The sequence below is a fragment of the Enhydra lutris genome, unplaced genomic scaffold, assembly GCF_002288905.1.
Source record: "Enhydra lutris kenyoni isolate GAN:26980312 unplaced genomic scaffold, ASM228890v2 scaffoldscaffold66, whole genome shotgun sequence".
Taxonomy (NCBI): domain Eukaryota; kingdom Metazoa; phylum Chordata; class Mammalia; order Carnivora; family Mustelidae; genus Enhydra; species Enhydra lutris.
In genome coordinates, this window is record NW_019154150.1 from 17,248,350 (window position 1) to 17,261,782 (window position 13,433).

At 39.7% G+C, this 13,433-nt stretch overlaps 1 protein-coding gene across 1 annotated transcript in view; it reads left to right on the forward strand.

Annotated features, from left to right (window-relative positions):
• The first annotated feature begins 2,240 nt into the window (after positions 1–2,240).
• LOC111159122 (glutamate decarboxylase like 1) overlaps positions 2,241–13,433 on the forward strand; it is a 185,775-nt gene continuing 174,582 nt past the window's right edge. The window contains 4 exon segments of the mRNA XM_022521539.1: positions 2,241–2,336; positions 2,339–2,389; positions 2,391–2,463; positions 2,466–2,525. Of these exon segments, the coding sequence (XP_022377247.1) occupies positions 2,241–2,336; positions 2,339–2,389; positions 2,391–2,463; positions 2,466–2,525 (280 nt within the window).

The following is a 13,433-nucleotide window of genomic DNA, read 5'->3' on the forward strand; positions in this document are numbered from 1 at the left end:
GTGTGTGTGTGTGTGTGTGTGTGTGTGTGTGTGTGTGTGTGTGTGTGTGTGTTTTAAGAGCCACTTGTTGTGGAGAAGTAGAAGCTTCTTTGTGAGGAATCCTGACTGCCTAAGCGCAGTCTGGTTCCTACAATAACAACTGACCTGTCTTAGTACTCTCTAAGGACCCACTTTTTTTTCTGAAAGGTTTTGGTGAAAAGCTCTTATTACAGATTGTGGAAAGAGTTTTTGCTAACTAATGCAATCCGGAGTAAAAACTGGAAAACTGGGGAGAGGTTCTGTAATCATAGAAGCTACATTCCAGTCGCAGTTCTAGAATTCCTCACCTCTGTATTTGCCAGCAAGTTACTCCACTTGTCCATCCATAAAAAGGGCACAATAATAATTCCTGTTCTTATCAGGATTATAGGAAGGAATGTATGAAAAGCATTTAGCAGAGTGCCTAGTTTACAGTGCATGTTTAAACATGATAGCAACTATCACTAGTGAAAATACTTACTTCTGGTTGGAAACATTTCCTAATCCTTCAAGTAGAATTAGCCATCTCCTTGGCAGTGGCTCCTTGATGCCCCATATCTTTCAAAGAACATAAAATATCTAAGAAAGTTTAGCTGGTTCTAAGCCTGTCTTACCCACACTAAAGTATTCTGACTGAGGGCAGGATTTTTCCTGAAATTACTAGTAACAGGAACAGGGAGAAGAGCTCAGTAACTGAAGAATAAAAGAACAAAAGAATATGATAATATAACAGTATAGCATTGAATACTGACATAACATTGAATATGACACTATAACAATGCCTTTGTTATAAGAATACATGTGAGAGTTGAGATTACCAGGTAAGCTCATAGAGCAATTTCTGGTTTTCAATCTAAGAAATTCTGAATGGTATATTCCCTGGTGGGAGCAGGGGAGAGGAGAGTATGGGAGGGCTCCCTGGTCCAGGTGCAAAAATGGACATTTCTGCAATCCACTGTGGCCCAGTTGGTCCTGGTTTGTCTCTCACAGAGAAATACATAATTTAGCAGTGGTGGATACTGGTCACTGTTCCAAGCTGGAATAGAGAGGGTTCACTTATATACAATGCTAAAAGCAAAAAGAAAAACTTGCTGGAGTGTATACTTCTTTCAGTATTTTTTAAATTGAGTTACCAAAGGTTAACTTCTGAAGTTCTCATTTATGTTTTCATCACTAGATTTCAGTCCTTTATCCGCTGAAAACGGATACAAGAGAGTAAATGGGGGGGAAGGGGTCTCAGAGACTTCATAAAACTTGTCTGCAGGGTCTTAACTTTACTATTTTTAATAACCCTAGTTGTAGGTATATTAGGAATAATCAATTCTTACTTGAGAGCAAAGGTTTGCCATGTCTTCACGGATAGGGACGTAAACTATGTTAGGAAAGGAGGAAGAGTTAAAAGTATGCTAGGAAAGCAGAGGAAAGAATTCACCTGCTAAGGAGACATACCAGACTCTGTGTAAAAATAAACCAGGAATTTTTTTTTAAGCCTGTTGAAAGATCTAGATTATAAATGCAGTTCCTTAATGTAGTTGTCATAAATGTGCTTTGAAATGGCATTAACTGATTGCTCCTATCATATCAACAGCCTAAGTTAGAGCTCCCAAGGGAATTTAACTTTAAACATAAAGCTTGTTAGAGTAACGACGAAAAAGCAGCATTTGCTGATTAAATTTAAATTTACAATAGGAACATGGCCGCAACCCAACTTCCATGCGCTTGCTGGAAGAAATACGGCGTTGAGAACGTTTTAGTCTATTGGGCCTTTCTAATTCACCACCTCCTTTTGCTCACTAGCCCCCTGCCTTTCCCTTTTCCAACTTGGAATTTTGCAGAAGCAAGAGGCTGAAATCGGATAGGGGAAAAGGGATTCGCCTGCAGAACTCTGAAATGTCAAGGCGGCTCTGAATGAATGGGGAGTGGATCTTGCTCGAGGCAGCGGCCCCAAAATAGGTTCCCTGAGCTGCTGGCCTGGAGCAGGCATCATATTTAGCTGAGGGCTTCTGGGGCCAGATCGGACGCTGCGAGATAGTTGCTCCAAAACGCTGGACTCTGGGGAAAGTCACGGGCCGAGGCTCATTCACGGGCCTTGCCTGGGAGAGCAGCTGGGGGTTGTTCTCTGCCTCCTCCTACCCAGTTAAATCACCTACGCTCCTACACACTGTTCCCCACCCCTTCCTAGCAAGGTCAAAGGAACCCTGGCCATGGGTCAAGTCGATGGCATGCAGCCAGCCGCACACCAAGTATTAATAGAGAGCCTTGGGCTGCAGGGGACCGGCGCTAGAGCCTCGGGTTGCAAAGAGAAAGGAGCGCCAGGCTTGTGTCCTTGTCTCTCCCTCTGCAGTGGCGCGCGCCCAGCTCCTGCCCGGCGCACCTGCGGGGCCCCAAGGGGGGCGCTGCCTCTGCGACTGCAGCCGCCGCCTAGACTGAGCGAGCCGCGCGGGGGACAGCCTGGAGTCGGGGAGCAGCGATGAGCAGCCACCCGGACCGCGAGTGCCCGCTGGACGGTAACGACTGGCCTCCGCGCGGCTGCGAGTTTAGCCCTTAATCGCTCCCCACGCGGGTTTTTATCTCGCGGATGCTGGTGGACCTAGAGGGAAACGAGGAGGAGGGTTTTCTCTGTAAGGCGGCTGGAGTGGGTAGGAAGTCCCCACCTTCATGGATTTTTTGCATCCCTTTCTGCACCTTTAGGGGTTATTTTTTAGAACTAAACAAGTTAACTTTTATAAAGCGCGAAGAACCGCGCTTGCAGCGCAATGGATATTGTGCAGGGCTGTTCATTGAAACGCAGGTCAGGGTTTCACTGCTTGGCGCGCTGCTGCGGGTGTCCTTAGACCCCGTACAAGTGCCTTCCCTGAAAGAAAGCTGATTTTGCTTCGGCTTTGGGACAAGCAGAGCACCACCCCTCCCACCTCCACCCTGCAACATAGAGAGAGTGATGCCCTGACATGCTTCGGATGGGAACCGGGGTGGGGGGGGGGGCGGGGGACTGGATGTTCGTTGTTTAAGGAAAGTGTTGTGCAGCAGAATTCCCCAAGCTGACTTTATAACGCGGATGTCATTTAGTTCTCCTGTAATGGCATGGTTCCCTGCTTTAGCGAGGGAGGGGTCTGAGATTGCTTTGAACGCGTGATGAAATACTCTGAACTCTGCTCCCGGGAAAACTCAGCCATAACGTTTGGATGTTTGCTGATATCAGTGTAGACCCCTTACCCGCCCTTGTCTATCCCCGCTGGGGAAGAGCCCCTCCTTCGAAAGGTCATGACTACAGCTATTTAGGCATTTTCACTAACTACTTAGTTGTTGACCTTTTAGGAGGAGCGCTCCTCCAGGAATAACTCCTCTTTGCATCAATACCCTTTCGGATTGTACCAGAACACGACTTAATGAAGCTGCGTTAAGCTGAAGCTCTCTGGGGGTTGGGCTCCACAGGTGCGTCCTGTCCGTACCCTGGCTTGTGTTGCCTGCGGATCATTTTCAGGGTGGGGGATTTTGCATAGTAGTTGGCAAGACAAGAACCATTGTACTACAAGAAACCTTTTTCGTTTGTTCCTTTTATTGTCCCCCCAAAGTTCCCAGCATCATTACCCCGGATCCTGTTCAAAAAAAAAATTTTTTTTTCAAGTTGCATTATAATTGTATTTCATTGTGTGGTAAACTAGTGCTTGAAACCGCTGGAGCTTTGTGTAAAACTATTGTGTTTGTGTTTTTAGGGTCAGCACACACTGTCACTTAAGACACCTGGCTATTTGAGAAATGATTGAGAAGTATAAAGTAGACCATTGGTTTAAAAAATTACTGATAATATGGCAAGCTTCTTTATGGGAGGCAAGGATGAGCAGGATAATTGTATCTGACTACCTGAGCCCTGCACTGTTTTGTTTTTGTTTGTTTGTTTTTAATCTTTATTCTTGTTTCAAAGCTGTACACCCTTTAGAACTCTGATAGGAACTTTAAAAAAAAAAGTATCTTTTCTTCCTAAATTAAACATGCATCCTTGTCACTGGACATGTCTTGTGATGACTTCAATAGTTGTCATGTTTGAATAGTGAAGCACAAAGTTTAACCTTAAATTTGAATTCCAGAGAATACCAGAAGGTTTAGGCTATGTGTCTGGTCATCCTTGAGCAGGTGATAAGGCGATAACATGTCTGATAACAAACAATTGTGCCAAATGTTGGCTATGACACCTTAAAAGAGCACAGGATATATATATCTGTCAGACTTAGTAAATTTCTAAGTATGTAGGACCAGATTGAGCAAGGTGACATTTGATGAGTATGTTAAATGATATGCCTGTGATAAACAAACTCTTGTTGACTGTTACAGACCTATACATTATGGAAGAATATCCTAGGGAACCCCTTTGTAGATACAGAGTTGTTCATGCTTGAATACAGTTTGTGATGTTGCCGTAGTACATCCAAGAGGAGTTTAGGCAATTGATTACATCAAATTGAAATTTTAATTCCATAAAAAATTAACAGTTCTTTGGACTCCAATGATATTTTCCCCTGTGGATAATAATACAAACCACAGGGTGCCTGGGTGGCTTAGTTGGTTAAGCGACTGCCTTCAGCTCAGGTCATGATCCCAGAGTCCTGGAATCGAGTCCTGCATCAGGCTCCCTGCTCCATGGGGAGTCTGCTTCTTCCTCTGACCTTCTCTCTCATGCTCTCTCTCTTGCTGTCTCTCTCTCAAATAAATAAATAAAATCTTTTAAAAAATAATAATACAAACCACAAACCTTCCACATAAATCAACCTGCAAATTCATTCTTTTTATTTTATTCAGCCTTTGATTCTTAACGGAAACACTTTGAAAATGGAAGCAAATTTCAAGTTCCAATGGGGGAGCGTTGTAGATTATTTTTTTCTCTTGAAAAGCTGACCTTAAATTAATGTTAAAAGTCTGGTATATTTTAATGAAATTGAAACTCTGATTTCCAGGAACAAAATTTTGAGTAATTTGTTTAGTGCCCTCTTTCTGACTCAAAGAAAATGACAAAAGATACTAATTTTCCAACATGTTGTCATGTTGAGTACACTGCTTTCTTGCAAATCATTGTTAAGCTAACTTTTGATCTCCCCTCTGCCTTTGGTTTTCCCTGCTTTGTTATATAAGGATGTTATGACAGTACATGAATATCTAATTTGTAAGTGTTCCCTAATTGTTTTACATATATACTTGAGGTGCTTTCAAGTGCATGGAAGTTGAGTATCTTTTATTTATCTTTTGTTTGTAGAGTTAGCTCCAGGAACAAGAACCTTTGTGAACCTTTATAAAGCTAGGTAGCCCTCTCCTATTCAATTCTGCACCCCCCAACCCTGGCCCTTTTTAAAAATCACCATTTTTGGGGAATGGAAGGGTGAATGAATAATCTTTAACCTGATTTATTTATATACTTAGCAGAAATTATAATGTTGCTTCAACACCATCCCTGGGGACATCATGACATTGTTTTCTTTTTAATTTCTTGCTGCTTTTTCAGTTTTCTAGTTGAGAAGTGGGATCCCGGGCCTCTTTTACTAGGGTCTGCCAATAGCACCACTTTTCTCTTCCAAGTGGGGAATTGCTTTTTGCTTCTGAAGGAAATCATGATCACTTTTTTTTTTTTTTTTTTTTAGATTTGCCCTCATAGGCACTCTGGTAACCTCATTGAGTGTCCTTGTGACCCCATCCCCTCCTGGCTCTTCAGCCCTGTCATATGTCTTCTCTAGAAGTCTGAATCTCTTGATTTGAGGGTGGGACCCTTGTTCCATAGCACTGTGGTAGCATGGATATGGAAATGGGAAAACACCTCAAAGAAAATAATATCACAAAGATAGAACCCTTCCCCATTAAATTTGTTCCTGACCCACTCATGGATTCTGGCACCGTCCCCTTCTCTCTCCTCCCCATTTTCCTTTCACTGAGAGACCAGATCTCCATGGGGATTAGTTTCTGTGTTCATTAAACTTCTTTTGGTTTATGAGGGACTATTCTGTACCCTAGCTATTATTTTGTACCCTTGCAATCACCACACAGGTGAAGAAGTAGAATTTTGCTATCATTTTGGGGGCACATGTCCTATGTACCCCCTTTCAACTATAGCGCCTTCCTTCCCCCCATTTAAGTGATCACTACCGTGACTGACTTGGGTAGTTAATTACTTTCTTGCACTTTTTTATAGTTTAACTATCTAATTGTGCATTCCTAGACACAGCAATTTAATATTACCCATTAAGAAGAACCTGTGATATGTCTTTTAGTTTATAGATTTACCCTCCTGTCCTTTTCTATTCTTGTCATTTATCTGTTAAAGAGCCTGGCTTATTTGGCCTATAGAACTCTCCATGATCTGGATTTTTCAGCTATTGTGCTCACAGTTCAATGTTTTTCTTGAAGATCACCTTCTTTTGAGCTCCTTTATACCACCCCAGCCCTTCCTCCTTCTACATTCTCTTGGTTAAGTTACATATTTATAGTTTAATCCTTGACTTATAGAAACAACCTATGATGCCATTTTATCTATTAGGCAATAAAGGATTTTATTGAGCTTCTCATATTGAGCCCTCAATTCTTAAATTAATTTCATTAAGCATTATAATAAGTTGATTGAAAATTGATGCTCTCACTTACTAATTATTTCAAAGACTAGTGATTTGGGAGCATTATGGGCACTTTTGCAAAGTTTTATGTTTTAAGTCATTTTGTGACCTATTTTCAGAATTTTTCACAATTTCTTCTGTGCTGTTTTTGGTCTTATAATTAATATTCAGGCAATTATTTCTTCTATCACTGGTAAGAGTAAAATGTGGGATTAGCAATAGGGTTTAGTTTGAAAAATATATATGTTGAGTTGCTGAAATTGTAGTAGGTTGCAAGATAGTTTCTTCAATAAGAGTCCATTTTGTTGAAAAATAATTCATTTATACATATGGAACTGGAACAGAAAGAATTTATACTTGCAGATAAAAAGTAGTTGGATATGAATGGGTGGAGAATGGATTTTTCCTTATGTTCTTCTGCTTGTCTGTATTTTCTGTATGCGTCTTCATTGCTTCTGACAGAAAAAAAGAAAAAAATTAATTTGATAAGGAAGAGGGGTGGAGATGGGGTTTTTGTTTGCTTAGATGTTTTTCTCATTCATTTTTGGCCAGGCTTTCCAATTGTATTACTCTGGTTTGTTTTCTATTTTCTTTTCTTTTTTTTTAAAAATATATATATTTTTAAATTTATTTGACAGAGATCACAAGTAGGCAGAGAGGCAGACAGAGAGAGAGTGGGGAGGAAGCAGGCTCCCTGCTGAGCAGAGAGCCCTATGTGGGGCTCGATCCCAGCACCCTGGGATCATGACCTGAGTCAAAGGCAGAGGCTTTAACCCACTGAGCCACCTAGGCACCCCTGTTTTCTATTTTCTTACACAAGCATGAATGTCATTTCTATTGTTCAAACAAATCCTTGTATTGGAATCCAAATGTGTTCTTATTAATCCTCAATTGTTGAATAGTCAAGTTGTTTCAATATTTTTTTAATCACAAATAAGTTAGAAGAGAAATAATTGGCTGAAGTCTAATTAAAATATAGAAACACACACACACACACACACACACACACACAAACAGAGAGAGAACCCTACAAATCCAAAAAATGATTAACAACATATTAAGGCATAATATAGAGATGAAATTTGCATAGGAGTGCATCAAGATTACCAATTCTTGAAAATCCAAAGATCCAGTTATCGAAAATATTTATTTTTTTGACAAATGTTCATCCTGACCAATTTGCACTCAGTCAAGACAGTGCTAGGGAAGGACAGGGTTTGAGTTTTGCTTTTTATAGACCAAAGCTCAGTTTCTGACACTAATAACAGTGAGACCTCTTTCTGAGCATCAGTTCACTTCCCAGTACAATGGAGATGATAGCAAATAACACTACTAACCTCATGGATTTTGTGAGAATGTATGTTAGGTACCTGGCACATTGAAGATTAGTATGTCCTACATTCATCCCTCAATAAATATTTACAACATTGAATTATATGGATAAATATGTATGGAACTCTATGGGGAGTATGTCTTAAAAGAAGATTTAGTCTAAATAGAACCCTCAAAGCAAATAGCAAGTGCATTGTAATATGAGGAAGGAGACCTTTGACCTCTACCACTCCTAATAGAGTCATTGAAAAAGGGACAGTGACTTTTGTGTGTGTGTGTTTGGGGGGGGCAGTGATTTTTAATAGTCTTCCTACACAGAACTAAAGCAGCACACGTAGAGAATATAATAGAAAACTATAGCAAGGAGATAGGTTTCCTTTGTTTGTTTGTTCCTGTTTTTGCTAGTGATTAAATTATGATGGTTGAGCTCAACATTTTCCTGGGTTTGTGCAAGGACAAAGCCTTTCTCTGCTGGATTTAAGGAACTGTAGTTGGTCTGCTTCCTTGGTCATCACAGCTTTAAGGACCATCTCTTCAATAGAAGTTGCAGATTTGAACACAAAATGAATCACAGAGACCTTCAATGTGGGGTTTCACCTGATACTCCTTTTATGAATAATACAGCACAAAATTCTCATGCAATGGAGTTATTATAGAGCAGGACTTTTCCTGCCTTAGCTCTGCTTCATTGCACATTCGCAGATGTGGTTGAAATACTTTACTTAAAGTGGTTTTGACTGTGCTTCTGTGGTAGGGTCCCTTTCAGTTAGGAGTGAGTGCCAATAAGTGTTGGTCCCCAAACTCAAGAAGACACCATAGGATGCATCTTTGCTGTTCCTTTTCTGCTTCTTATTGGTGGTGGGATGGCTAAATTTTATAGACTCAGACTTGAAAGGGTGTGGATTTTGTTGAACAAATAGGATATTTAGAGTTGAAGGATTTAGACCAATAGGATATCTGTTGTCTATTCTACATCTAACTGTCTCACTGATAATCTCTTTAAGAGACATACACTTAAAGTTTGTATAAAAAACATTTTAGGATTTAAAATAGCATCACAAATAATTCTTACATATAATCTAATCAGGGAGATGAGCAGTTTCTACACTGAAAACTGCAAACATTACTGAAAGAAATTAAAGAACCCACCAGTAAATGAAAAGACATCCCATGTTCATTGATTGGAAGACTTAATATGGTTAAGATGTTTATACCACCCAAAGTGAACTACAGATTCAATACAATCTTACCAAAATTCCAAGAGAATTTTCTGCAGAAATAGAAAATTTCACCATTAAAATTCATATGTAATCTCAAGGGACCCTAAATAGCCAAAAATTTTTAAAAAATAACAAACTTGGAAGACCCACACTTCCTGATTTCAAAACATATTGCAAAGCTACAATAATCAAAAGTGTGATACTTGCATGCAGACAGATAAATAGACCAATGGAATAGAATAGAGAGTCAAGAGATAAACCCTGATGTATGTGGTCAAATGATTTCCAACTTAAGACCACTCAATGGGGAAAGGACAATCTATTTAACAAATGATGTTCAGAAAACTAGACACCCACATATGAAAGAATAAAGTTGGACTCTTATTTGACACAATATACAAAATAACTGAAAAATGAATTAAAGGCCTAAACTTAATACCCCAAACTACAAAATTCCTAGGAGGAAACACGGGGGAAATTTTCATGACATTTGATTTGGCAATGTTTTCTTGGGTATTACACAAAAAGCATGGGAGACAAAACCAAAAATAGACACCGGAGACTTCATCAACCTAAAAAGCTTTTGTGCATCAAAGGACACAACCAACAGAATGAAAAAGCAACCTGTGAAGTGGAAGAAAATATTTGCAAATCATATCTCTGATAAGGAGCTAATATCCAGACTATATAAAGTACTCCTACACTCCATTACAAAAAAAAAAAAAAAAAAATCAAATAACCTCATTAAAAACTAGACAAAAGACCTGAAGAAATATTTCTTCAAAGATGATATACAAGTGACTAAACAGTATATGAAAAGATGCTTGGGGCGCCTGGGTGGCTCAGTGTGTTAAAACCTCTGCCTTCGGCTCAGGTCATGATCCCAGGGTCCTGGGATCGAGCCCCACATCAGGCTCTCTGCTCAGCAGGGAGCCTGCTTCCCCCTCTCTCTCTGTCTGCCTCTCTGCCTACTTGTGATCTCTGTCTGTCAAAAAAATAAATAAAATCTTTAAAAAATAAATAAATAAAAAGTGTTGAGGAGGATATGGAGAAATGGAAACACCTGTAGATGATCGGTGGGCTTGTGAAATGGTGTAATTGCTATGAAACATAGTATAGAGGTTCCTCAAAAAGTTAAAAATAAGGGGCACCTGGGTGTCTCAGAGGTTAAGCGTCTGACTCTTGATCTCAGTTCAGGTCTTGATCTCAGGGTTGTGAGTTCAAGCCCTACACTGAGCTCCATACTGGGCATGGAGCTTATTTAAAAAACAAACAAACAAACAACAACAACAACAACAAAAACATTTCTGGATAGAATTGAAACAAAAGAATTGAAAACAGGGTCTTGAAAAGGTATTTGCTCATCCATGTTCATAGCCCCACTATTCACAATAGCCAAGAAATAGAAGCAACCCAAATGTCCATCAGTGGATGAGTAGATAAACAAAATGTGGTTTTTATATACAATGGAGTGGGTAGAAATCCTGTCACATGCTACCCTGTGGATGAACCTTGAGCACATTATGTTAAATGAAATATGCCAGACATCACCACATTGTATGATCAGATGACTATTACATGATCCACTTAAATGAGGTAACTAAAGCAATCAAATTCATAAAAAAATAAAGTAGAATGGTGGTTACCAGGGGGTAGGAGAATAAGGGAAGAGGAAAAGTATTTAGTGGTTATAGAGTTTCATTTTGACAAGATGAAAAAGTACTGGAGATCTGTTTCACAACAACGTGAATATACTTCAACATAGTGAACTATATACTTAACAATAGTTAAAATGGTAAATTTTATCTTATGTTAAAATAGTTTAAGTGGTAAATAAAAAAGGGATACCTAATTTAAAAATAAGCAAAACAGGCTTTTAAGAATAGAGTAATTTATAAAATAATTGTAAAACCTACTTGCCTCACTCAACAAGTTTAAGCCTCTTCTGTGTATCTTGGAGTTACCATTGTGAACACTGAATAATATAACATTTCTAGGAGTTGAGATGTATCCAGCTGTTTGTCCCTTCATTGAATGAGGGGCAGATTGCTGTTTTTTAATTCTTTTTTTTTTTAAAGATTTAATTTATTTATTTGACAGAGAGAGATCACAAGTAGGGAGAGAGGCAGGCAGAGAGAGAGGGGGAAGCAGGCTCCCTGCTGAGCAGAGAGCCCGATACAGGGCTCGATCTCAGGGGATCGTGACCTGAGCTGAAGGCAGAGGCTTAACCACTGAGCCACCCAGGTGCCCCTGCTGTTTTTGAATTCTTGTAGCTTCTTTTGTACTGTTTCTGTCTCCTTCATCATGGTCTCCCATGAGTGTCCGCTCCTTTGTCTTTCTTCTCATAAATCCTAATAGTATCTTTAGTCACCACTTGCCACACTTCCTCCAATTTACTGCTTTTAACAAGCTTGGTTATTGTCTCATATTCTTGGTTTTCTAGCCCACAAAAGGTTGGAATTGTAGCTGATGAAAGGTAGATTGCCTTTGAATGAAATCTGACTAGGTGTATAGGTATCTATTACAGTAACATTGTTCTATTTATTTATTTTGCATTCTTTTGTATTTTTGTGTAAGTTCTGGATATTTGATGTTGCCAGATAAGAAGCTTCCATAGAGAGTATGTGCCAGTGAAAAAATATTTTTATGTAAACACATACATGCATAATTACAGTTCATGCTCACGATCTGAAGAAACTGATAACATTTTATAGCTGGAGAGATACCCATGTAAACAGATTGGGCAAGTAAGTCTCAGTTTAAAGGAAAGTTATGGCTTTCTGCTTGCTGAACTGTACTGGGAGTATGACTGATCCCTAACCCTTATGGAGAGGACAATGCCTGCACGTGCTTTCCTTGTTTGCTCTGTTTCTGATGCTCTCATCGGCAGTGCAACTAAGAGGCCCATAGCACAGCCTACAGGAGGCTGAGCAACTGTGCTCACTCTTTTATACTGTGCACATGACTTTTAAGAGCTTTATTGAGGTATGATTTACATATCATAAAATTTACCTGTTTGAATGTGCAATTCAATTTTTAGCAAATTTACAGAGTGGTGCAACTCTCAGCACAATCCAATTTTAGAGCATTTCATGCATATGATATTTCAAAAAAAATATTACCATGCTTTTTCCCTGCTATGTCTGAGTACCCACTCTTCTCTGAAAATAGCTGTCTGCCTAAGAGAGATGACGATCCTTACAGGTAGAATGCAAAGAGAAAGATAATTACTAGTTAGATTCCATGGTCAAAATAAGAATTTCAAAGGAAAATGGTAGTTTTACAAGTCAGGCTATTGCCTTGAGACAGGGCTCTCTCAATTCTTTTATTTCCCCTTTAACATGACCTCCTAGGCTTAGGAGACACAATCGTGGAGTCTGTCTATAGCACAGAGAAGATAACCTTTGTGCACTTTTAAAGCTAGGAGGAAAAAGGGACTATTTAATGTAAGAAAAGTCAATGAAAAATCTCCATTTCTGACACGAGATGATAATGGGGAGGGAAAAAGAGGTTGAAGCAAGGGAAGGAAGTGTTGAAAGACATGATATCTATTTCTCATTACTTGGGATCATGGCAGGTTTATTGAATATTGAAGGCAATAACAGAGACCTTTACCAGCTTCTCTTGGAGGAGGCCACCTTGCAATCTCTTCACAGCAAAAAGGATGGCTCCCTGAAGTTGGATGTGGAGGAAGAAGCTGGATTTAGCCTTTTATGATGTGAGCATGGCTCTTTCTGAGGAAGGTGGTTGGATCAAGTACCCTTGGTCCTCCCAAGGGTCCCTCTCTGATAAAGATGAAGGCAGAAATCATGGGATGGACCTGCTCTACTGGGGAGGTGATGAAGGGTGTGGCATAAGCCTGGAGAGTTTATACCATTATCAACAGCCAAGGTGAGGTCACCCCAGTCATGGAGCACCCCCAGTATCTGATGAAGGTGAGGGAAAGAGTCTATGAATGTTCCTCAGCCATGATGGCTAGGTGAGAAAGGATGTAGAAAGTGAGATTGCCGAGAGACAAAGGTGCCAGTGGACGCTATGCTGATCCAAGGATCTTATCATTCTTCCACCATCTTGAAGTTGAGTCGCTTGCAAAAAAATAGCTCAAAGTCATCGAGGAGAGTATTAAGGAGAAAGGGAAATGGGAATCTAGGAGAGCAAGCATTTTTACACAGTAGAACTGAGCATCATCTAAAGAGACTGTTTATTATATTTGACCAAATTTTAACCAGATTGTACCAAGTAAGGTAAATTTTGTTACTCTTTCTAGCAATGG